Below are 25,534 nucleotides of genomic sequence, written 5' to 3' on the forward strand. Positions count from 1 at the left end.
TTATCTTTGTACACACTCATGTTATTGCTACCGCTCCTGTTGCTCTATTTCTTTTTCATCGGATAATCTCAGCGCCTGTTGGATACTAAAAGACTATGGTGTGTGTGTTGGATCATTTTAAAAGACGCGGACGCTGGTACGTCTTCTTCACATCCTAAAACGGTCTGGATTACAATTTACAGCTACGTGGTGAACGGTTGGGTGAGTTTTCCTGCGATCGGCACAATGTTGAACTATTCTGCTGACCAGCTGATGAAGTTCAACAATTACACTACTCCATCGTGTATTCTAGTCATCAAACAGCTTGGACTCCTTCGCCGGCCTCGTTATATTCACAGGGGCTCCCGGAGGAAGCTTGTCCCAGTGAGAGTAAGGAACTGCTCGGATGGTAAAGTGGGGTTTTCTAGGCATGCGCCGTATACTCCCAATGGCCAGAACTCCCGAGCAGTATCTCCGTGTAGTCTCGAACCGCGTTACACCTGGCTGGTACCTGTGGTTCCTGATCAGCCCGCTACACACCTCCAGCCACGGCAGAGACTCCGAGTCAGAAACAGAGGAGTTAATACTGTCAGTCTCAGAGCACTGGAATACACACCGTTACCCCAGTCTCATTCTGTGTCAGTCCATATGGCACTGATAAATGTCCACAATAAGACGTTTATTTTAAATGACTTTTTCACTTCTCATGGTTTGGACCTGTTGTTTTTAACTGAGACATGGGCTACAGGTGGTGAATCGGCTAGCGACTCCGCCCCCTTCTTGGAACTTTGCCCAATAGACTGCGGAATATTGGGACTTTTAAAAGTTTTGAAGCACTGGTTTTTAAATCTCACTCTGTTCTTCCATTACTCTGTGCAGTAGTATACAGACCTCCAAAACCAAACAGCGACTTCATCACTGAGTTTGCTGAATTCCTTGCTCTGATTGTACCTGTGTCTGACAGCATTCTGCTTCTTGGTGATTTTAATATTCATGTCTGCTGCCCTGATAAATATCAGGTGAATGATTTTAATCAGCTACTGGACTCTTTTGGTTTTATTCAACATATTCATAAACCCACCCATATGCAAGGTCACACACTTGATTTGGTGTTTTCATCTGGTTTTGATATTGACAAACTAGATATCGAGGAGGCTAGTTTCTCTGATCATATGCCAGTAGTCTTTAGCTCAACTTTAACTGGGCATTTCCCTGCTCCTGTTTTAGGGCACTGGTCAAGGATTATCACTTCGTCTACATCTAACGATTTTTCCAGAGCCTTTTCTGACATGTTAAAATTGCCCAACTATGGTCAGACTCATGCTAATGTGGATGAGTTAGTTACTTTTTTTTAATTATAACTGTTCAACTGTTCTGGATTCTCTTGCCCCTATGAAATTTAAACGCTTAAAACCAAAAGTTCAGCCCTGGTTAAATGCATCCACACAGGAAATTAGACAGGCTTGTAGAAGAGCGGAACGGAAATGGAGAAAGGACAGATTGCAAGTAAGTTTGGATATTTTTAAAGGTTGCCTGGAAGACTATCAGCTAGCTGTTAACTCTGGGCATACTTTTCAAGCATAATTGCCAAAAATTACAACAGACCTAAAGTACTGTTCAGTACAATAAATTCTTTACTTAAATCATCACCCGAAGTTGGAAATGTTCCTTCTCCTAGAGTATGTGAAGAGTTTTTAAACTTTTTTGTGGAAAAAACTGAAACAATTAGGTCTGGCATTACTTACTTGGGTATAGATTCTCCACTTCCACCGCCGTGCCCAGGTGTGTTTGAAAAGTTTGAGGCTGTTTCAATCTCCGAATTAACAGATTTGGTGCTGAAAACAAAGCCAACAACCTCCCCACTTCATGTGATGCCCCCACAGATAGTTAGGGAGACATTTGATATATTAGGACCTTTTGTCCTGGATATCATTAATACTTCCCTTGCCACTGGTACTGTTCCAGCATGCTTTAAACATGCTGTAGTTACACCTCTGCTCAAAAAGCTTAATCTTGATGCTACAGTGGTTAGTAACTATAGGCCGATTTCTAAATGACCATTCTTGGCTAAATTGCTGGAAAAGGTTGTATATTCTCAGCTTTTACCATTTTTGAGTAGAGATGGTATTTTTGAGATTTTTCAATCTGGCTTTAAGTCTGCACAGCACTGAATCTGCTCTTCTGAAGGTGACAAATGACTTGCTACTTACTGTTGATGAGGGAAATTGTGCCATCCTCATTTTATTGGACCTTAGTTCTGCTTTTGATACTGTTGACCATGACATACTTGTTGGTCGCCTGGAAAAGTGGGTGGGGTTACAGGGAGAGGCCCTGAATTGGTTCATATCTTATTTTAAGAATAGAACCTTTTCAGTGAATATTAGCAGCTATTTCTCTTCTTCTGCTGATGTCTCTTGTGGTGTTCCACAAGGGTCCATACTAGGGCCCCTCCTTTTTTCTCTCTATATGCTGCCATTGGGTCAAATAATTAGGAAGCACAATGTCAGCTTTCACCTGTATGCTGATGACATACAGCTTTATCTTCCCATTAGACCGAATGACAATGGCTCGTTAACGTCTCTTAGCAGTTATCTTGAGGACATAAAGAGGTGGATGCTGACAATTTTCTTCAGCTGAATGAAAGCAAGTCAGAGGTTATTGTTTTTGGGGGTCCTCATCACATCAATAGTGTCTCCAATAACCTTGGTCACTTGTCTACTTGTGCATTTGCAGTTTATGCTCCGAGGCTATGGAACACTCTACACCTCCTAATATTCGACAAGCACCTTCGGCCGCTGTTTTTAAATCACTCCTAAAAACATACCTTTATAAGCTGGCATTTGAACAGTGAGGAGCTGTGTTAATTTTAATTGTTTAGTCTATTTGTATCTGTTTTATTTTGTCTCTTACTCTGTATTTTTATTTGGTTCTTACTTTTTTAACATAATGTTGTGTTATGTATGCTTATTCGATGTACAGCACTTTGGTAAATTATGCTGAATTGTGGCATCATTTACTTTGCACATTGTAATAAATGTAGGGTACACAAATTTTTCAATTGCCCTACTGCGTTATGCTTCCTCTCCACCAATGCCGATTCCTGCTTTGATTGAGGAGAACGAAGCTAACCCACGCCCCCTCCGACACGTGGGCAGCATGCCGTATGCATCTTATCACCTACACTTTGACGAGTGCAGCTTAGCTTAGCTGCGTGTACGGAGGGACACACCCTAAGAGCACTCTTTTCTCATCTCTGTGCAGGCGCCATCAATCAGCCAGCAGAGGTGGCAGTTGCACCAGTCATGAGAGAGAGAGACCCCATCCGACTTAGTGCCGCCCATATGAACAACAGGCCAATCGTTGTTCATGTGGCCGCTCAGCCTTAGCCGGGAAGGCAGAGCTGAGATTCGATACGATGTATTCGAGATCCCAGCTCTGGTTCCAGCGTGTGTTTTTACCGATGCGCCACCTGAGCGGCGGGTAGACTTATTAGACAGAGGTAAACCTTTACATCCTGAGGAATAACACTGAATTTAAAGGTACAGTGGTAGCTCAGCGGTTAAGGTACTGGACTAGTAATCAGAAGGTTGCAGGTTCAAGCCTCACCACTGCCAGGTTTCACAGGCCGGTCTGCTTACTGACCAAATTGTGCTTGACCGTTGTGTGTTTTTGTGTTTCCTTGCCCACAGAGAACCATGAGCACTGTGGAGGAAGAGCCGGACCATATGATACCATGAAGAGAAGCCTGCAGGTCCTGCTTAACCAGCTGCTGAGTATGTTTTTCATGTATTACTCTGCCCTGTGTAAACCTTTTACATTTATCTATTTCCTTACTTGGCATTCGTTTTTTTTTTTTTTATGCCACAGGCAGTAATAAATAATAATTAAAAAAATAATAAAATAGAAAATATTTATATATCTATACCCAAGAATATACAGCAAATAGTGAACTGGCTAAACCATCGGTTCTCAGCCTTGAGGTGGGGTCGCTATGTGGGGTTTCAAAACCACAGACTTTCAGGTGGATTAGTCTTGCAGCTCCAGACTTTGTTGAGATTAAAGTGTGGACAGTCTGTAGGGGGGATTTTGGTTTGCAGGTGGGTGGGAACAAGGACTTGGGTGCATAACAAACTCACTTTTATACTGTATATGTGAATCTGTCTGTCCTGAAAGCGGCTGTGTTCCAAATCACACACTACTGTAATGTTAATTGCACTTTGAAATATGTAGTTACACATTATATAGGGCATTGGCTGTGGTTGGTTTTGGGATACGGCCAGGAAATCAAGTCTGCATTCGTCAAATCAGAACTAGCTGCCAGAAATACCTCTATCTGGGACGGTGGTAGAGTAGTGGGTAGAGCTTTGGGCTATCAATCAAAAGATTGACAGGTCAAATTCCAGCTTTGCCATGTAGCCACTGTTCGGCCCTTGAGCAAGGCCCTTAACCCTCTCGGTTCCAAGGTCGGTGTACAATGGCTGACCCTGTGCTCTGACACCAGCTTCCAAACAAGCTGCAATATGTGGATATTCTATTCTGTTCTATTCTATTTTTAAACACCTGTCCCATATTTGCACAAATTCCAATTCCATACCTGTTTAAACTCACTTAAGCTCTTAATGCTGTATGTATTAATTTTACCTTACACCGTTTCATCTGGTTCTACACATATTTATAAGCCTACTGTTATTTTTATATCCCTTTAATTGACCTTCTCGACTATCTGACCTTCATTTTAATTGCTACGTTTCCAGTGCATTTGCAGCCATTTGTTGCACTCTGAAGTCTGCATTACATTCTGAATTTAACATTCTTAGCGTAATAGCCGTGGTTGACTGCACACGGTCACAATTCTGGCATAGATCCCAAATAAAAGGTGGAAAATGAATCGGGAACATGAGGTCACTCTCAAGGAGCTAGCCTGTCATCAGCCCCATCTTTGTTATGGCAACATATATCTGTGAGAATAGCTGTAAGAGCTGGAGACAGAAAAGTCGCCTCTTACGCTGAAAGTTAAAAGGAGAAGTAAGAAACATTGCTCAAGGTTGCTCATCAAACTGTCCTTGGTTTTACCTTCACTGATCTTGGCTAAACCTATTTTTTATGCGTTCATTACATTTCCTAGCTGAGACCTGCTCTTTCAGAAAAATGATGATGGTTACAAATAGGGTAGAGAGAAAGGATTTTGTGTGCTAATTTTTATTGTTAGCCATTCTGTATTCTCTGTGCTTGTCCAAAATGCTTTAATTTTTTTCTCTTTTTCTCCAAATTTTTCCCCCAAATAAAAAAGTTAAAAACAATAAAACCTTGTGAGCCCAACAAAGCAAAAGAATGCGATGCGCGCCACTTGGGGTAGCAAAGCGGCAAGCTAAGCAGCACCACTACCATCCATAGGAAGCAACGGCACAGTCGGTGGTTTTGCCTTCTCTCCTCTCATGCGCCATAATGCTTACCCCTTTGTTTTATTTTAATTATCTATTTTTTTCCCCCAACTTTTATCCCCATTCTAATCGTGTCCAATTAACCTGATTGTGTCCTCTATACTGATTCGACCTTTTTGCCGCTGACTGAGGACGCCACTCAACTGACTTGCGCCCCCTCCGGCACGCAGTCAGTACAGCCTGCATTTTTCACCTGCACGAGCCGAGTTCATACACCGAGAGACACTGCGCACGGAGGGTCACACCCCCCTCAATGTTATTCCTCAGCCCTGTGCAGGCGCCGTCAGCCAACCAGCAGGGGCCGCAGTCGCACCAGTTATGAGGACCTATGCTCCGACTCCTACCTCTAAGCCCCTGAACAACAGCCAAACGCTGTTCATACTGCCGCCCAACCCAGTCGGAAAGGTAGAGCTGAGTTTCGATACGATGCATCTAGAAACCCAATTCTGGTGCGCTAGCGTACTTTACCGCTGCGCCACCTGAGCGGCTGCTTACCCCTTTGTTGACATCGCCCGCACATCAAGTTTAAGGGTACAGATTTCTTGAAGAAGGGCGTTGATTTACAAGATACGACTGTACATGCAGAATGCTGAAATAAAAATAGACACCCCCAAAAACATGTCCCACCACAGGTTGACCTCTCACGTTCAAAACTCTCCCAAGCTGGGCATCCAACAGACACAACTGCTGTGTCTGAGGGAGGAATGAAGGTCCTCATTGCTGCTGTAATGGCAAACTATGCTGGCTGGTTGAGGCATCTGCATTAGGGATGGAAAAATCACAGAACAGCATATCGCTGAAAAAAATGGGGAGAAGCCGGGGGGGTTCCATGTAAATTGAGTGGTAAACAAGTAAAAGGATGTATTTACTGTATACCAAATCCCCTTATTTCAGGACCTATTAACATTCCCATGATGTAATTATGCAAAGCTAGTTTACCAGTGTAAATTATCTGTGCTTTTTCCATTTGGTCAGTTATGCTGATAGTTTACACATGCCTTAAGTTCAAAAGGACTAAACTCACAAACAGGATGCGATTATCAGAGGGGTGTATCGCTTTCGCCCTTATCTCTAAACTCACATCTGTCCCCACCCTGCCTGTCTCTCAACACAGGAAGTGCCACTGCTATTCCGCAATCCTCCGAGTCTGATTACCGTGTCTGACTCTTTAGTCTGGCTCTCCCAGTGAGGGAGCGGTACAGTGGACTGTTTGTGAGATTCATTGTCGAGATTTAGCACTTACAGCTTAGCTTAATCTCACATGGGATTTTCTAAATAGGTCTTTTGTTTAGCCTGTCAGCACCAGAAATGTTTATATTGCCATTTGGTAGATTTTATTTAATTAAAATAAGCACCCAGGGCTGTATTTAAAGCTGACTTGTATGTGTGTTGTGAGTACCTAATTGGTATTAAGTATTATGTTTACACTACAGCAATATCTTATTGCACATTACTGTCCCACAGTGTCTTGTATTGACGATATTTTATCATAAAAGACTATTAGGAATAACATGGGCAATATAAAGATTTTTATTCCAAAAGGGCTCTTAAGAAAAGTATTTTATATAATACTAGTTCTGTTTAGTTAATCACTCTCCTGAGTTGTGTTGTACTTCACTTTCACATCATCTCAACCTTTGATGATTTTAAAGTTTAAATCCAACCTAAGAAATCGTCTTAAAATTGTAAAAACAGGGCCGATCAGGTGGCACAGCTAGCACACCAGAGCTGACAATTCGAACTCGTACTTTCGAATCTCAGCTCTGCTATCTGGCAGGCTGGGCGACTAGCGAACAACAATTGGCTGTTGTTCATACAGGGTGGGATTCAGACCCGGGACCTCATAACTGATGCAATTACAACCTCTGCTGACAGAGTCGAGGAATAATGCTTTGATAAAGGTGTGGCTCTCCATACACAAAGCTGATCCGCATATTAACTCACCTCATGCAAGTGAAAAGATGCAGTCGGCTACTGTACACGCGTCGGAGGGGGCGTGTGTCAGTCTCGCTCTTCAATCAGGAGTGGAGATCAGCGTCAGTAGAAAGGGACCGTAATGCAATCGGGCGATTGGATACGACTAAATTGGGAGGAAAAATGCAAAAACAAAATGGTCAAAACATCAGACTTTTCTGCATTCTGATGATGTGTAGAGCAGAATTACTGTAGCTATAAAGCTCTTTCACGCTCAGCTTTAATTAGTCTGTGCTCTATAGTATTATTTCAAAAACAAAGCAAGAAGATCCTGGGTTTGATTCACGGATGGAGCAGTCTGGGTCCTTCCTGTCTGGAGTTTGCATGTTCTCCGGTTTCCTCCCACAGTCCAAAGACGTGCAAGTGAGGTGAATTGGAGATACAAAATTGTATGGTTAGGTGTATTCCAAAAATGAGTCTGTGGTCCAGGTTGTTCCATGATTGGCATCTACACTGATCCGCCATAACATTAAAACCACCTCCTTGTTTCTACACTCACTGTCCATTTTATCTACCATATAGAAGCACTTTGTAGTTCCACAATTACTGACAGTAGTCCATCTGTTTCTCTGCATGCTTTGTTAGCCCCCTTTCATGCTGTTCTTCAATGGTCAGGACTCTCCCAGGACCACCACAGAGTAGGTATTATTTGGGTGGTGGATCATTCTCAGCACTGCAGTTACAATGACATGGTGATGGTGTGTTAGTGTGTGTTGTGCTGGTATGAATGGATCAGACAGAGCAGTGCTGATGGAGTTTTTAAACACCTCACTGTCACTGCTGGACTGAGAATAGTCCACCAACCAAAAATATCCAGCCAACAGCACCCCGTGGGCAGCGTCCTTTGACCACTGATGAAGGTCTAGAAGATGACCAACTCAAACAGCAGCAATAGATGAGCAATCGTCTCTGACTTAACATCTACAAGGTGGACCAACTAGGTAGGAGTGTCTAATAGAGTGGACAGTGAGTGGACACAGTATTTAAAAACTCCAGCAGCGCTGCTGTGTCTGATCCACTCATACCAGCACAACACACACTAACACACCACCACCATGTCAGTGTCACTGCAGTGCTGAGAATGATCCACCACCTAAACAATACCTGCTCTGTAGTGGTCCTGTGGGGGTCCTGACAGATACACTCTTCAGTCAGTAATTGTAGAACTACAAAGTGCTTCTATATGGTAAGTGGAGCTGATAAATTGGACAGTGAGTGTAGAAACAAGGAGGTGGTTTTAATGTTATGGCTGATTTGTGTAAAACGTTCATATAAAAATGGAAACAGGAAAACCAATTTAAGAAGCCAATTTTCACCCCTTATTTCTTCCAGAACATTTGACAATAAGATTAAGATCAGGGAGAACCTGCAGAGAACATTTGAATCTATGAAAATGAAGCCATAGATCCAGAATGCACTGAATGTTCCGATTCACGTGATTTATCGGTGCAATAATAGTGCAGGACTTTATGAAAGTCACTGGCTTTTTTATATCCTGAAGAATTTTCTTCCAGGTGAATGAAAATAGGTTCACTTAATCAGATAAATAAATCAGTGGTAATGTAATAGTCCAGTAATTAAGGAATTGATTCCCAGTCTGTTTATCATGTTTATACCACTCATTGGCCAGCAGTTCTGTTGTTCTGTTAATGGATGTTAATAAAAGCATGTTTCGTTCTCATCCCCGTGCTCTATTATCACACGCTGGTAATTTGCTCTCGGTGTTCACTGAGCTAGTTAGCATTTTACTCCATCAGTGTAGAAGACGGTGAGATTAATCATAGCACAGTGTCGCTGACTCACACACACACCATCACACTGTAATGCATGAGCGAGGCGGTGTAATGTAATTACAGAGCCTGTTTATTTAGGCTAATCCAAAACATCATAATCCATACCGGGGGTTGTGGACCAGCAATCAGCTCTGATGCAGGCAGATCTGTAATACTGAGTTATAATACAGGTAACACATTGTGCATGTCTCAGTCAGAGACATATTACATGTTAGGTTGATGGTAATTACTTGTAGTAAATGTGTAATGCAGTTGATTTGAGCATCATAAAAGCCAGTGTGATTTGAATAAGTGCTACGGGCTAGTAATTGTGCCAGATTGTTGGGCGGCCATGACGGATAATTGATGCCAGAGAATGTGAAGGCTATAGGGCTGGTACAGACACCATTGAAAGCACCTACAATGGGCATGTAGACATTTTCTAATCCAACGAATCCTGTTTCCTCCAAATATGTAAGGAAGTTACATACTGACCTGCTGGTAATGTCCGGGTACCAGATACCACAAGACTCCTTCAGATCTCTTGTGGTGTCTGTGTCTCATCAGTGTGTGTTACATGAGAAAACTACACTATCCATCTAGTCTGACCATTTTTTTTTACCTATCTTATTAAAACACACAGTATTGCTTGCAAAACTGCCACTTACTGGATGATTTCCCCCCCCCAAAGATTAGCAGTAAATGCTGATGCAGACAGAGTCTCAGTCAAAATACAGGTTACCAGGTCAGAACGCAGCACTGATCTGAACTATACTATATGTAGAACTAGTTTAAATATGTGTTAGTTCTCTGCTTATGCTTTCACGCTTACCAGACAGCAGAAGTCACTGTAGCAGCGGGAATGAGGAGGAACCATATCAGACCTTCTCTCCTTTAATCACAGTCATTTGTGTCTGTTGAGTGCCTGGCCAGGCCAGTAGCAACACTGAAACTCGAATGTAAGAGCTTAAACTCTGCATGTCGGTTAAAAACTTGCTCTGACATGGGAACAAAAACATGAAACTCCTTACAGACAGTGACAGGACTACAGGACCCATGTTGCTGTGCGCTCTACCAACTACACCCTCATTTTAAGCCAAACTTTGAGGGGTTTATACACACAGTCAGTGTAATTGGAGACTTAGTGTTTGTTATTCAGTACTGATTGGCGTATGTTTCAGGACAGAATTGTCATGTTTTCATTGTTAATAGTTGTAGTAGTAATAATAATAATAATAATAATAATACATTTTATTTATATAGCGCTTTTCAAGATACTCAAAGACGCTTTACATAAGACAAATAATCAAAACAAATACGTACATACACCATACAAATCATAGTACAAAATCAAAATAGTACATCAACATCAAGAATAATTAAGATAAAAACAAAGAGAGCAGCATAAGACAGTTCATTAAAAATTAGCTAAATTATGAGAGAGAACAACAAATATAGAACAATTTCTTAAAATTAGACAGAAACAGGACAGATTTACATGCAATCAGGAAACTGAAAACTTTACAAGTTTTAGGATCTAGGACTTCACATTTCTGTCGTGATCTAAGTATAAAAACTATTAAAAAGAATAGCAAAAATAAAAGCATTTATTTCGTGTTGTTACAAGTTAAATGCCATATTGAATAGATGAGTTTTGAGAAGTGACTTGAATTTGGACAGGTCAGGACAATCTCGTAGGTGTTTGGGGAGAGCATTCCATAAAGATGGAGCAGCTATGGAAAAGGCCCTGTCACCCCAGGTCCGGTGCTTGGTCCTAGAGGGTATGGACAGTAGGTTAGCCTCAGAAGAGCGAAGGCTACGGGAGGGAATGTGCTGATGGAGCAGGTCGGTGAGGTAGGATGGGGCCTGATTATGGAGAGCTTTGTGAGTGAATAGAAGAATTTTGAATTGAATGCGTTGAGCAACGGGAAGCCAATGAAGTTTTTGTAGAACAGGTGTAATATGATCACGGGAGCGAGTATGAGTAAGGAGGCGAGCAGCTGAATTCTGGATATACTGAAGTTTTTTTAGGATTTAATAAGGGACTAGCCTAGTGGGTAGAGCTTTGGGCTCTCAATCAGAAGATTGTCGGTTCAAATCCAGGCTCTGCTATGCAGCCACTGGGTCCTTCACCCTGTCTGCTCCAGGGGTGTCGTACAATGGCTGACCCTGTGCTCCTACCCCAGTATCCAGACAAGCTGGGATACGTGGAAAAAGAATCTCCATCTAATAGTGTTATCATAGACAGCCTTCCACTCAGCTTCTCCTACGCGGTTCGCAGTCAGAGTTGAGGGTCAGACATGACTAATCATAAAACCTACTGGTACACCTATAGAGCTGTAATAAGTATTCCCCTCCTCTACCTCCCCCTGTATATGAGAGCGTGAGTCAGAGCTTGGCATGTGCTTGTGTGTGTGAGTGTCGATCCAAATGGCACAGTTGGCACTGGTGAGTAAGTCAGCCATTAATGGATTAGATAGAAGGTTTTATGCTGCTGGAACTCTCTGTTACGCATACACACAATCACCTGCAGGCACTTGTTACTGACGTTTCTTACACATCTGTGTGTGTGTATATACAGTATATCTCTTGTGATGTCATAATTATCTATTTGATACTACCTGTAGCCTGAATAATGCTGATGGGGGTGTGGCCCTCCGTACACAGTGCCCGTCAAGTGTATGAACTGGACTCGTGCAGGTGAAAAATGCAGTCTGTAGTGACTGTACGTACCGGAGGGGGCGCATGTCAGTTGAGAGGCGTCATCAGTCCGCGGTGAAGGGTTGAATCAGTATAGAGGACGCAATCAGGGTAATTGGACACGACTAGACTGAGGGATAACAATTGTGGGGGGAAAAAGTGGGAAAAATAGAAGAAAAAAAAAAATAATAATATCTCAATAATATAATATCTCACTTTTTCTTGTTTTCTTAACAGCCGCTTTAATGTTGGGGATGTTTTATGTGATCTACCAGCTTAGATGCAATTTTGTAATGTCACTGTGTCTATGTGATCTGTTTTATTTATTCATTTATTATTTTTAGGGGTTAGGAATTGATTTGGCAACTAGGCGTCAACTCATTTCCATAAATCATGCAGATACAGAAGGGTTCACTCCTCTTTTCGATGTTTTGCTGAAGTGGCTCCATTTGCATGCATAATAATCAGATGCAAGTGTGGCGCATGTGATAGACTGTGATAGTCATACAGTTATCCAAAATAAAATATACCCAACTATAACAACCATAATACTTGACAGTTTCAGAACTGTGTAGTTGTTTATGCAAAGATGAATTCATTATGTGGTGTGGCAGTTCATTCATTGGTAAATCATAGAATTTGATTTTTGAAAATGAGGCTCAGGAAGTTAATCACAGCTTTTTAAATCATACAGTCACTAGAGTTCGACTCTCTTTTTTAGTGTTTTGTCTGGAGTGGCTCCATTTGCATGCTATTATGATAAAATGCTCTTATGTGCCAACTGTGGCACATGTGACAGCATGTGAAAGAAATTCTATTCTGAAAGCACGTCTATCCAAACCAAGTAGAGTATTTTGGGACACCTATTGGAAATAATCATTTATAATTAGGGCTGATGGGAAAATGTGCTTAATTGATGGACCTTAATTTTCTACAATCACAGATTTGACAGATTTTTAAAGAAAAGTGCCACATTTCACGGCAGTCATTAAATTACACTATAAACTGAGTGACAGAATAAATGGAAGCTACAATACACAGCACAGCCTAGTTTAATGGTTGAATGGTGTGTGGCTCTCGTCCGTGTTTTGACAAGATGTAACATAAAGCCTCCACAAGAGGGCATTTGTGTACAAGTTTATGTGCCTGTTCTGCCTATGTTTGTTTATTTAATTATTATTATTTTTCTCTGCCATTTTTTTAATGCCTTTTCTCCCTTTTTCTCCTGATTTTTAGCACGACCAATTGTGTTATGCTTCCTCTCTACCGGTGCTGACCCCCGCCCCTCATTGAGGAGAGCAAATTGACACACGTCCCCTCCGATACGTGAGCAGTAGCCGACTGCATTTTTTCACCTGCACCAGCCGAGTTCATATGCGAATCAGCCCTGTGCACGGAGAGCCACACCCTGATCAGCATTATTCCTCGACTCTGTGCAGACAGCATCAACCAGCCAGCAGAGGTCATAATTGCATCAGTTATGATGTCCCTATCCGGCTTCCTTACCTGAATGAACAACAGCCAAACGTTGTTTATATAGCCGCCCAGCCCAGCCGGATGGCAGAGCTGAGATTCGAAATCCCAGCTCTGGTATGCTCTGGTGTGCTAGTGTATTTTACCGCTGCGCCACCTGAGCGGCTTTGCGACCTTTTTTTTTGGCTTATGACCCACCTAAGGGTCGTGACCCGGAGACCTAAGGGTCGTGACCTGTGCTGAGCTCTGATCATAACCCAGTTAAACACCTTTGGTATTTTTACATTTACATTTTCGGCATTTAGCCGATGCTTTAATCCGAAGCGACTTACAGTACTGTGACAGTGTATTGTCTAAGCGATTGAGGGTTAAGGGCCTTGCTTAAGGGCCCAACAGTTTGCAGCATGGAAGTGGTGGGGCTTGAACCAACGAGCTTTTGATTACTAGTCTAGTGCCTTCATTGCTTGGCTACAACTGCCCAATATCAGTTTCTATTCTCAGAAATGTTCTTTTGACTGAATGGGCACAAATTTCCACAAACACACATAAAAAATTTGTGGGAAGCCTTCTCAGAAGAGTCACGGCTGTTAAAGCAGCAAGGGGGTTGACTCCCAATCAATTCCCAATGGTTTCCTTTTATATTTGACCATCTATTGTATACTGATGTCTCTTTTTCTGTTCAGCTGATTTCAGGCGGGTACTCTCGTGGTAGCCCTAATGTATTCAAACCATCACTTACTTGACATCACCTCTCCTGCCTCCTTCTGTTTCCTGTGCTGTTTATCAAACCTTCCAGTTTTAATCCACCCCCTGAGAGTCAAATCTCAGTCTCTATAGCAACTGAACGAGCAAAGTGATGGAACAATAACCAAACTCCAGGGTCACAGCATTGGGATTGTGCAGAAATGTGCATGTGTGTGTGTGTTTGTATATTAAGTATCCGGAAACCTCTTTTGTAAACAGAGGAGATGGATGGTAGCATAGCAACTCTTGTAAGACCAGGATGTTTTTATTTTCCTCTGGATTTCTTTGCTCTGACTTGCACTGTCCAAAAACAACTTTCCTCAGACACATTTCAAATTCAGTTATAGTTTTCAACACCTTTTAGTGCCCAGAGTCCATCTGTCATTGTTTTTTCTCTGCTTGCTTTATAGAACTGGAGATGTTCATGTTGAAACATGCATGTCGGATGTGTTATTATTTTTGTTCTTCTACAGACCAGCTTTAATCCCATGAAGTGTATGTAGGTATATTCTATATGGACAAGTAGTATGCTTGCAGTAGAGATGTTTATAAGTCACAAAATACAAGTCTGAGTCAAGTCACAAGTCTTTAGGCTAGAGTCCGAGTCAAGTCACAAGTCTTTAGGCTGGAGTCCGAGTCAAGGCACAAGTCTTTAGTCTAGAGTCCGAGTCAAGTCACAAGTCTTTAGGCTGGAGTCCGAGTCAAGGCACAAGTCTTTAGTCTAGAGTCCGAGTCAAGTCACAAGTCTTTAGGCTGGAGTCCGAGTCAAGGCACAAGTCTTTAGTCTAGAGTCTGAGTCAAGTCACGAGTCAATATAATAAACACAAAACATATATTGGAAATGTAGCGTAGAAATAAACAAATAATATGTAAGTTCCGATAAAAAACAACAACAGATTAGCAACTGTATTTTGCCATTTTACTTTCCTAGTCATTGTGTCATTTCCGTAACAAGAAGGTACCAGTTAAAAGCTTAAACTGATACGTTTTATTTTCATTGCAAAACAAAAGCGCGAGATAAATCACAGCCCAGCGGCCAAAATCCAAAACACAGCAAAAAAAAATCATAACCACTGCTTACCTTAGCTTCTGTTCTTCCAGATGCTATTAAATTTATAACCGTGTGTCGTCCCATTAGGAATATAATCCATTATATCCAAACTTTTCCCGGTTGTGAAGTAAAACACGAACTCGTTAGAAAGCCAATCAAACGTTTCGCTGACAATCATCTGTGTGACGCAAACTGAATGAATGCAAATAACAGCATTTCTTACTAAAAATTTAAATCAGAAGGTCTGATTGGTTTAGAAAGCGGTCCTTCAACCATTAGCACCAATTCTGTAGGAGCGTTCCATTCACCCCAGTTGTTCCTGTGAAGTGCACTACGTAGGGTATTCCACCATTTTAAGTGAGATTCCAATCCAAAGGTAACGAAAATGTTCAAATGAAGTGAAATTCAAACTGTGTAGGGAGTAGGGAGCGACACTTCATCACTACGTTGGAAGCTGGCTATAACATTTACCCATTGCGTGCGTTGCGGGTTAAGACGGCCGGAGCATTATTAGAGAGCAGAACATTTAAAATAATAATAATTATATATATATATACTGTATATATATATATATATATATATATATATATATATATATATATATATATATATATATATATATATATATATATATATTAGGGCTGTCGAAGTTAACGCGATAATAACGCATTAACGCAATCTCAATTTAACGCGATTAAGATAAATAGTGCCATTAACGCAAATTCTAGTTCATGTTGAGACTTGACTGGTAGAACAAACGTTTTAATGTCGGACATGTCACCGTTTTTCATTTGCGGTTTGTTAACAAAATGTAAAAGAGCGTCGTAGCATCTGCACTTGCATAATAAAGAAATAAATACACGCTATATTCACAAGTTGTCGGGAGCAGAACACTTTATTAACTTATTCTGTTACGGTAAAGAATACCGGACAGCTGAGTCAAGCACGTTGTCCATGAACTATGGAAGCCCCAAAGGGTCAAAACACACTCACTTCGTGTAGAAACGTCCATCAAACCATTGGATAGTATTACTGCCTAGTATGTGAGTGAATAAAACTCCCTTACAGTTTTCTCTTGTCCCAGCAGTTTTTAACATCAGTACATTTAGCATAAAATGTGTTCACCATTTTAATTGTAACATTTCACTTAAAAATCCTTGTTTTCTATAACATTTACACAGATTTTTTTTAATGCGATTAATCGCGATTAACTATATGAAATTCTGAGATTAATCGCGATTACAAATTTTAATCGTTTGACAGCCCTAATATATATATATATATATATATATATATATATATATATAATTGTCACACATAACTAATGTTAACACATGCTGACGCTAGGGACTCATTTGTTTACGAGTCATTTTTTATGAGTCGAGTCCGAGTCATTTGAAACAAGTCAGAGTTGAGTCTGAAGTCGCTGTGTGTGCGACTTACGTGCGACTCGAACTCGAGTCCCCATCTCTGGCTTGCAGGTGTAATAAATTAATTATATAAAGAAACTTACATTCTTCCGTCTTTGCGGCAACAGTTTAGGCAAGACCCTTTCCTGTTCCAGCATGACTGTACCCCTGTGCATACAGCAAGCTCTATAAAGACATGAAGAAAAGCTTGGTTTAAAGAAACTCCAGAGTCCTGACCTCAGCCCCACTGAACAGCTTTGGAATGAACTGGAACATCAATTAAAGCTTTCTTGACCAACATCAGAGCCCAAACCATACACATATTTATTTAATTGGGCACAAATTTCCACAGATATACCTCAAACAATAGAAGCTTTTGTTACAGCTGAACAGATCACATATATTCACTATATTTCAATACCATTTGACTTTGAAATGGGATGGCCAACAAGCTCATGGTCAGGTGTCCAAATACTTTTGACCCTATAGTGTTAAATGGTTTCGTAACAGACACCAGTGTCAGCTCCATTAGCACCACCCACGAATGCCTCTGAGCTGCCATCCACGGCGAACGGAAGCTTCCTAAACAGACTGGTTCCTGCCACCACACGAGGACCTGGGGGCACAAGGAACCAGTGTTGAATTGTTTTTAAAACATGCCAGTTTGGTTATATGTCTCTTAGATTTTTCCAGATTGATGTATCCTCTAGCACACGTAAAAGGAAAACACTAGTAAACAAAACCCTAAACCAAATTTCCTGTTATTTAGGTTGGTGTTTATGGTACCTGTTCTATTCTGGTTCCTGTTTTTGCCTGACGGACTCGTTCTTTATATCGTTCTTTAATTCTTACCGTATTCCTGCAGCTTTGTTTTGCTTCAATGGACAAAACAGGGGTCAATTACTTAAAGCATGAATTTAATTTATCATGGAATATGTCAGGACAATGAGTCAAAAGATAAGCAGGGATTGTTATTTATTCTCTTTTGTACTTGCATACATCAATTATTTGGGAGGCTCATTAAAATAATGGACATTTGATTAATTGCAGTGCTGTTCAGGAATAATACCAGCATAACAAAATGTGGAAATAATACAAAAAGATCATGTATTGGGCACAAAATGTGTGATCTGTTAGATTTTATAAAGATAATTTTTATATGAACCTTATTCATTCATTTATTGTTACAGCTATAATATCAAAGGAAAGGCCAATATGTGGGTGTTATGGACCTTTGTAAATAATGTTATTATTGGATGGCATGGGCAGTTTGTAGTCATTTATGCAACTTGGTTGGCTGATTTATTAAAAGCATTGTGATGCAGTTCAAAGATAAATGTCTGACAGAGGACAAAATATAAGAAATATAAGAAAAAGCCGACTGCATCTTTTCACCTGTATGAGGCGAGTTTATGTGCGGATCAGCTTTGTGTACGGAGAGCCACACCCTGATCAGCATTATTCCTCGACTCTGTACAGGCGCTATCACGCAGCCAGTGGATGTCGTAATTGCATCAGTTATGAGGAATCCCCGTCCGGCTTCCACCCTGTATGAACAGCAGCCAATCGTTGTTCGACCTAAGCACTCATGAAGAAGCTTCTTTACATGTTTTTTTTTTATTATACTTTATTATTATCCATATTAAAATTGCTGTGTTTAGGCAGAAATGTCATATTTTAAAATTGTTTAAGTAAAATGTGTTAGATTTGACTTAAGTATATAATTGTAATTAGTAATGTGTTTACAGTTTCGGTTCAGCAGCTGCCCAGCCATTATCAGATAACTACTCTGTCCATACTGTACTATAAGAAATACAGTGTATCACAAAAGTGAGTACACCCCTCACATTTCTGCAGATATTTAAGTATATCTTTTCATGGGACAACACTGACAAAATGACACTTTGACACAATGAAAAGTAGTCTGTGTGCAGCTTATATAACAGTGTAAATTTATTCTTCCCTCAAAATAACTCAATATACAGCCATTAATGTCTAAACAGCCGGCAACAAAAGTGAGTACACCCCTAAGAGACTACACCCCTAAATGTCCAAATTGAGCACTGCTTGTCATTTTCCCTCCAAAATGTCATGTGATTTGTTAGTGTTACTAGGTCTCAGGTGTGCATAGGGAGCAGGTGTGTTCAATTTAGTAGTACAGCTCTCAAACTCTCTCATACTGGTCACTGAAAGTTCCAACATGGCACCTCATGGCAAAACACACGCGAGACAGTATATAAGACGAATTGTTGTGCTACATGAAGATGGCCAAGGCTACAAGAAGATTGCCAACACCCTGAAACTGAGCTGCAGCACAGTGGCCAAGATCATCCAGCGTTTTAAAAGAGCAGGGTCCACTCAAAACAGACCTCGCGTTGGTTGTCCAAAGAAGCTGAGTGCACGTGCTCAGCGTCACATCCAACTGCTGTCTTTGAAAGATAGGCGCAGGAGTGCTGTCAGCATTGCTGCAGAGATTGAAAAGGTGGGGGGTCAGCCTGTCAGTGCACAGACCATACGCCGCACACTACATCAAATTGGTCTGCATGGCTGTCACCCCAGAAGGAAGCCTCTTCTGAAGTCTCTACACAAAAAAGCCCTCAAACAGTTTGCTGAAGACATGTCAACAAAGGACATGGATTACTGGAACCATGTCCTATGGTCTGATGAGACCAAGATTAATTTATTTGGTTCAGATGGTCTCAAGCATGTGTGGCGGCAATCAGGTGAGGAGTACAAAGATAAGTGTGTCATGCCTACAGTCAAGCATGGTGGTGGGAATGCCATGGTCTGGGGCTGCATGAGTGCAGCAGGTGTTGGGGAGTTACATTTCATTGAGGGACACATGAACTCCGATATGTACTGTGAAATACTGAAGCAGAGCATGATCCCCTCCCTCCGGAAACTGGGTCGCAGGGCAGTGTTCCAGCATGATAATGACCCCAAACACACCTCTAAGACGACCACTGCTTTATTGAAGAGGCTGAGGGTAAAGGTGATGGACTGGCCAAGCATGTCTCCAGACCTAAACCCAATAGAACATCTTTGGGGCATCCTCAAGCGGAAGGTGGAGGAGCGCAAAGTCTCGAATATCCGCCAGCTCCGTGATGTCGTCATGGAGGAGTGGAAAAGCATTCCAGTGGCAACCTGTGAAGCTCTGGTAAACTCCATGCCCAGGAGAGTTAAGGCAGTTCTGGGAAATAATGGTGGCCACACAAAATATTGACACTTCAGGAACTTTCACTAAGGGGTGTACTCACTTTTGTTGCCGGTGGTTTAGACATTAATGGCTGTATATTGAGTTATTTTGAGGGAAGAATAAATTTACACTGTTATATAAGCTGCACACAGACTACTTTTCATTGTGTCAAAGTTTCATTTTGTCAGTGTTGTCCCATGAAAAGATATACTTAAATATCTGCAGAAATGTGAGGGGTGTACTCACTTTTGTGATACACTGTACATACTAAGTTGATTATAACAAAACATTGCATTGCTTTGATTAGGACTCTAAGAATGATTTATCTCATGAAGATTAGGATGTTGATTTTATCCTTGTTAACACCACTCAATACCAATACCTGAGCAAGTTGCTGGCTATTCTGATACTGCTTCTCTTTTCTGCAATGTAAGCACTATTACTGGAGTTAAGGCTTCTGCAATGTTACCGAGTCCCAAAGCAGTGCTTATTTTTTGTAATTTAGACTTCATTAGACCGGCCGGTAATGGGATCTAATGCTGACATCAACATACACCGATCAGCCATAACATTAAAAACACCTCCTTGTTTCTACACTCACTGTCCATTTTATCAGCTCCACTTACCATATAGGAGCTCTTTGTAGTTCTACAATTACTAACTGTTGTCCATCTGTTTCTCTGCATGCTTTTTTAGCCCCCTTTCATGCTGTTCTTCAATGGTCAGGACCCCCACAGGACCACCACAGAGCAGGTATTATTTAGGTGGTGGATCACTCTCAGCACTGCAGTGACACTGACATGGTGGTGGCGTGTTAGTGTGTGTGGTGTGGTATGAGTGGATAAGACACAGCAATGCTGATGGAGTTTTTAAACACCTCACTGTCACTTCTGGACTGAGAATAGTCCACCAACCAAAAACATCCGGTGTCCTGTGACCACTAATAAGGGTCTAGAAGATGACCAACTTGAACAGCAGCAATAGATTGATCATCTCTGACTTTACATCTACAAGGTGGACCAACTAGGTAGAAGTGTCTAATAGAGTGGACAGTGAGTGGACATGGTAACTCCAGCAGCGCTGCTGTGTCTGATCCACTCATACCAGCACAACACACACTAACACACCACCACCATGTCGGTGTCACTGCAGTGCTGAGAATCATCCACCACCTAAATAATACCTGCTCTGTGGTGGTCCTGTGGGGGTCCTGACCAGTGAAGAACAGGGTGAAGGCAGGCTATAAAGTATGTAGAGAAACAGATGGACTACAGTCAGTAATTGTAGAACTACAAAGTGCTTCTATATGGTAAGTGGAGCTGATAAAATGGACAGTGAGTGTAGAAACAAGAAGGTGGTTTTAATGTTATGGCTGATCATTATTTACTATAGTGTCTCTGGCATTCAATCACATAAAATTTTCACAGTGTACGTAATCTAACTTCTCCTTTTCCTCCCACTCTCCTTTAGTTGTTCTTCTGATCCTGTCAGTACCTGAGAAGCTGGTATCCTTTGCGGTGGAGCTCTACCCCAGCTGGACGCCACGGAGCCTCGCCTCCATGGTACCCCTGCCAAACCCACCAAGCTGGTGGGACGGCTCTAGTAATGGTCAGCAGCCCACCTTCATGGGCACCAGACCACCAGCCTCTGCCCTAGCATTTTCCAAGTTTTTAATGCCAAACCTGGGGCGCACTACTACAGACCAGACTAGCACTGGAGCAAATCCTGACCACGTGTCTAACACAGAATCAAGACATCAACCCATTCGTGTTGGACTTAAATCTAACGGAACCAGCTCTGGATCCAGAATTGCACCATCAAAAGCCCCAAATTCCAGAGGAAGCACTGTAAGTCCAGCCAGTAGAAGACCAGTCAGTAGGATCAATCACCCCTTGATTGTTAGTAGAAAGCAGAGTAGATCTGCTGGCTCTGTTCTCTCAGGAAATAACGCAAGTATGACCCCCCTGGCTAAGGGACCTCAGAACGCGGAGTCTACCCAATCAAGATCGCAAAATAAAAAGGCAGACTCGGGGCAGTTAGGTCAGTCAGGAACTGATTACACCCTGAAGATGGGTGATAAAGAGCCGGCCAACCCTATTCAACATTCCTTCTCACTGAAGACATCCGTGTCGTCATCTGTTCTTGTTCCAGCACCGGAGACGCTCAGGGAGCACGATCACATCATTACACAACGTGACGCACCCAACCCTTCCAAAGACCCCAGTCTCCCAACTGGTTCAGAAGGCACTGTGACTTCATCCCATTCAGAATTCCCACACCGCGGGGTTTCCTCATTTTCTTCCCCTAGTATAACCACCAACTCTGCTTTTTCTACAACCTCTGGCCACATCTCTGTAAGCAGCAGTGCAACAAATACATTAGGTACCACAAAAACAACCACCAGCATGGCCACTGACACTTCCTCCTCTGTGAGTACCGGTCTCAGCTCCATTAGCACCAGTGGGGGTGCTTCATCTGACATTCTGCCACCCACAAATGCCTCCGAGCTGCCATCCACAGCTAACGGAAGCTTCCTGAACAGACTGGTTCCTGCCACCACACGAGGACCTGGGGGCACAGGGAACCAGTCAGGTCCCGCTCTTGACTCTGCTCATACCGGTGCCACTATTTGCCTGGGCAAAATGGACATTATATGGGTTCTGCTTGCCATCTGTGTGCCTGTGTCCTCCTGCTGTGAGTATCCAGCATACTTTATAACATCTGTTTATCATCAAAAACTAATCCAGTTTGGTCTTTACGACAGTGTAATGAACTTTTTACTCTGTTTCCATTTGTAGCTGTGCTGTTGACGGTGTGCTGCATGAGAAAGAGGAAGAAGTCGACCAGCCAGGAGAACAACCTGAGCTACTGGAACAACACCATCACCATGGACTACTTCAACCGGCATGCTGTGGAGCTCCCACGTGAGATACTGCCACTGGAAACTGTTGATGTACGAAACCTTAATTCACATTTAACTCACAACTTAAAAACCCCATCCCTCCCCCCAGGGCTTAAGAAATGTTACACAGTTAGGCAGGGTAATTCACATTTTTGCATGATTTTTTACCACGACCCAGGCAACACAAATGAATGGAAATAGTGGCAATCTGATCCCACTGTGGTATGACAGTGGTAGCCTAGTGGGTAGAGCTTTATGCTATCAATTTAAAGGTTGAGAATTCAAATCTCAGCTCTGCCATGCAGCCACTTAAGGCCCTTAACCCTCTTGGCTCCAGGGGCGCCATTCAATTAAAACCACCTCCTTGTTTCTACACTCACTGTCCATTTTATCAGCTCCACTGACCATATAGAAGCACTTTGTAGTTCTACAATTACTGACTGTAGTCCATCTGTTTCTGTGCATGCTTTGTTAGCCCCCTTTCATGCTGTTCTTCAATGGTCAGATCTCTCTCAGGACCAATACAGAGCAGGTATTATTTAGGTGGTGGGTCATTCTCAGCACTGCAGTGACACTGACATGGTGGTGGTGTGTTAGTGTGTGTTGTGCTGGTATGTGTAGATAAGACACAGCAATGCTGATGGAGTTTTTAAACACCTCACTGTCACTGCTGGACTGAGAATAATCCACCAACCAAAAACATCCAGCCAACAGCGCCCTGTAGGCAGCGTCCTGTGACCACTGATGAAGGCCTCGAAGATGACCAACTCAAACAGCAGCAATAGATGAGCGATCGTCTCTGACTACAAGGTGGACCAACTAGGTCGGAGTGTCTAATAGAGTGGACAGTGAGTGGACGCGGTATTTAAAAACTCCAGCAGCATTGCTGTGTCTGATCACACACCACCATGTCATTATCACTGCAGTGCTGAGATCATCCACCACCTAAATAATACCTGCTCTGTGAAGAACAGGGTGAAAGCAGGCTATAAAGTATGTAGAGAAATAGATGGACTACAGTCAGTAATTGTAGAACTACAAAGTGCTTCTATATGGTAAGTGGAGCTGATAAAATGGACAGTGAGTGTAGAAACAAGGAGGTGGTTTTAATGTTATGGCTGATCAGTGTATATATATGACTATCTATCTATCTATCCATCCATCCATCCATCCATCCATCCATCCATCCATCCATCTACAGTGGTGTTCGAAAAAATAGCAGTCCAACACCATTAACTTGATAAATCACTGTTTTTAGTAGAATTGCTATTTCTACATAGCAAAAAGTGTAGTAGAGTAATGAAAACAAAACAAACCCAACAATTAGGACATGCATCCCACTCATTCTGAGTAATCGAAGCATTGATTGAAAGGGGGTTGTTCAAAATAATAGCAGTGAGGAGTTCAATTGGTGAAGTCATTCATTCTGCAGAAGAACGGGTGTCAATTTTGGCCCTTATTTAATGTAGGAGGGTGGCAAATGTTACACAGGTTGGTCATAGCGCGTTTCCTTCTGAAATACTGGGTAAAATGGGTTGTTCCAGACATTGTTCTGATGAACAGCATACTTTGATTAAAAAGTTGATTTTAGAGGGAAAAAACATACAGAGAAGTGCAGCAAATGATAGGCTGCTCAGCTAAAATGATCTCAAATGCCTTAAAGTGACAACCAAAACCTGAAAGATGCAGAAGGAAGCGTGGAACTACTGTTTGAATGGATCAAAGAATAGCCAGAATGGCAAATACTCAGCCAATGATCACCTCCAGAAAGATCAAGGAACATCTGAAGTTCCCAGTGAGTACAGAAGATGATTAAGTGAAGCCAATTTACCAGCAAGAACTCCTAAGTTAAGATAAAGACGTCCTGAATGGGTTCAAATTTCCCAAAGAACACATTGACTGGTCCAAAGAGAAATGGCTCAACATTTTGTGGACTGGTGAAAGCAAAATTGTTCTTTTTGGGTCTAGTGGCTGTAGACAGTATGTCAGACGACCATACATTAACTTTCTGTAAAGGATGAACACAAACTGACTAAATGTTGTTAATGTTTTGATTTAGAATTAAAAGTGTAGTATTTTCAGTGCATTTGCATTTATGGAAATAAAAGTTATTATAATGATTTTGTGCTTTATTCACTTTTTTAAAATCACTGCTATTTTTTTGAACACTACTGTATATTTAAGAAGTCACCAGCTGTGAATACAGACACTTGCCTTTACTGTGTCACCCATGAGTGAATGGTTGATCATATGCACAAGTGTTATTTAGTCCTGATTACAGATCTTGTTTCATTTTTCAGGAGCATGAGACATGTCTACCCCCTAACGGCGACTACAGCGACAGTGGTGTTGTGCTAGTTAACCCCTTCTGCCAGGAGACACTCTTCATCAACAGAGACAAGGCCTCCGACATCTGAGCATGTTGCCGTCATCGAGGCCAGACCACAAACCTCCTCGGCTTGTTTGTCTCTTTCCCTTTTCTCACAATAAAAGGTTTTATATTGTGATGGATCTTCAAAGACTGTGCTTTATATATATATATGACATATAGAAACAAGTTTTAAAAAGACAGTGGATGAGTAAAGAGCACTCTAACTATGAGGGGGAGCCTCTTACATATTTTTCTGATGTACATTTTTTACAGATGCTTTATTGTGATAAAGGTTTTTATGTCTTTTTTGGATAAAAAGCAGCGTGTGTGTGGTTTCTGTAACGTTCAAGTGGCTTGGAATATAGAGAAATGCCATGTGTGCTGTAGAAATGTGTGTGAGCTTACCCAAATCACTTACTTAAAAAGCCTGCTGAACTTGAATTGCGTGTATGTGGCGATGCAAATGTAGGTTGGTTGGTTTGTGCCTGGGTTTGGAGGGTTAACAAGGTTGCGTCTTGTGTC

General features: G+C 41.8%; 1 protein-coding gene across 1 annotated transcript; it reads left to right on the forward strand.

The window, feature by feature from the left end:
• The first annotated feature begins 427 nt into the window (after window positions 1–427).
• tmem108 (transmembrane protein 108) lies at window positions 428–25,283 on the forward strand. Its single transcript, XM_062985193.1, has 6 exons — window positions 428–617; window positions 859–957; window positions 3,669–3,752; window positions 21,210–22,433; window positions 22,538–22,692; window positions 24,942–25,283. Exons 1-6 carry the CDS (start codon window positions 428–430, stop codon window positions 25,056–25,058), a joined length of 1,869 nt encoding a protein of 622 aa, XP_062841263.1. The 3' UTR covers window positions 25,059–25,283.
• Window positions 25,284–25,534: the final 251 nt, after the last annotated feature.

Source organism: Trichomycterus rosablanca, chromosome 23 (assembly GCF_030014385.1).
Source record: "Trichomycterus rosablanca isolate fTriRos1 chromosome 23, fTriRos1.hap1, whole genome shotgun sequence".
NCBI classification, from domain to species: Eukaryota; Metazoa; Chordata; class Actinopteri; order Siluriformes; family Trichomycteridae; genus Trichomycterus; species Trichomycterus rosablanca.

Coding starts and splice junctions, on each gene's coding strand:
- tmem108 (XM_062985193.1), top strand. CDS start 428: ATGGCCAGAACTCCCGAGCAGTATCTCCGTGTAGTCTCGAACCGCGTT. Junction 618..858: donor TTACCCCAGTCTCATTCTGT/GTCAGTCCATAT, acceptor TACTCTGTGCAG/TAGTATACAGACCTCCAAAA. Junction 22,434..22,537: donor TGTGCCTGTGTCCTCCTGCT/GTGAGTATCCAG, acceptor TTCCATTTGTAG/CTGTGCTGTTGACGGTGTGC.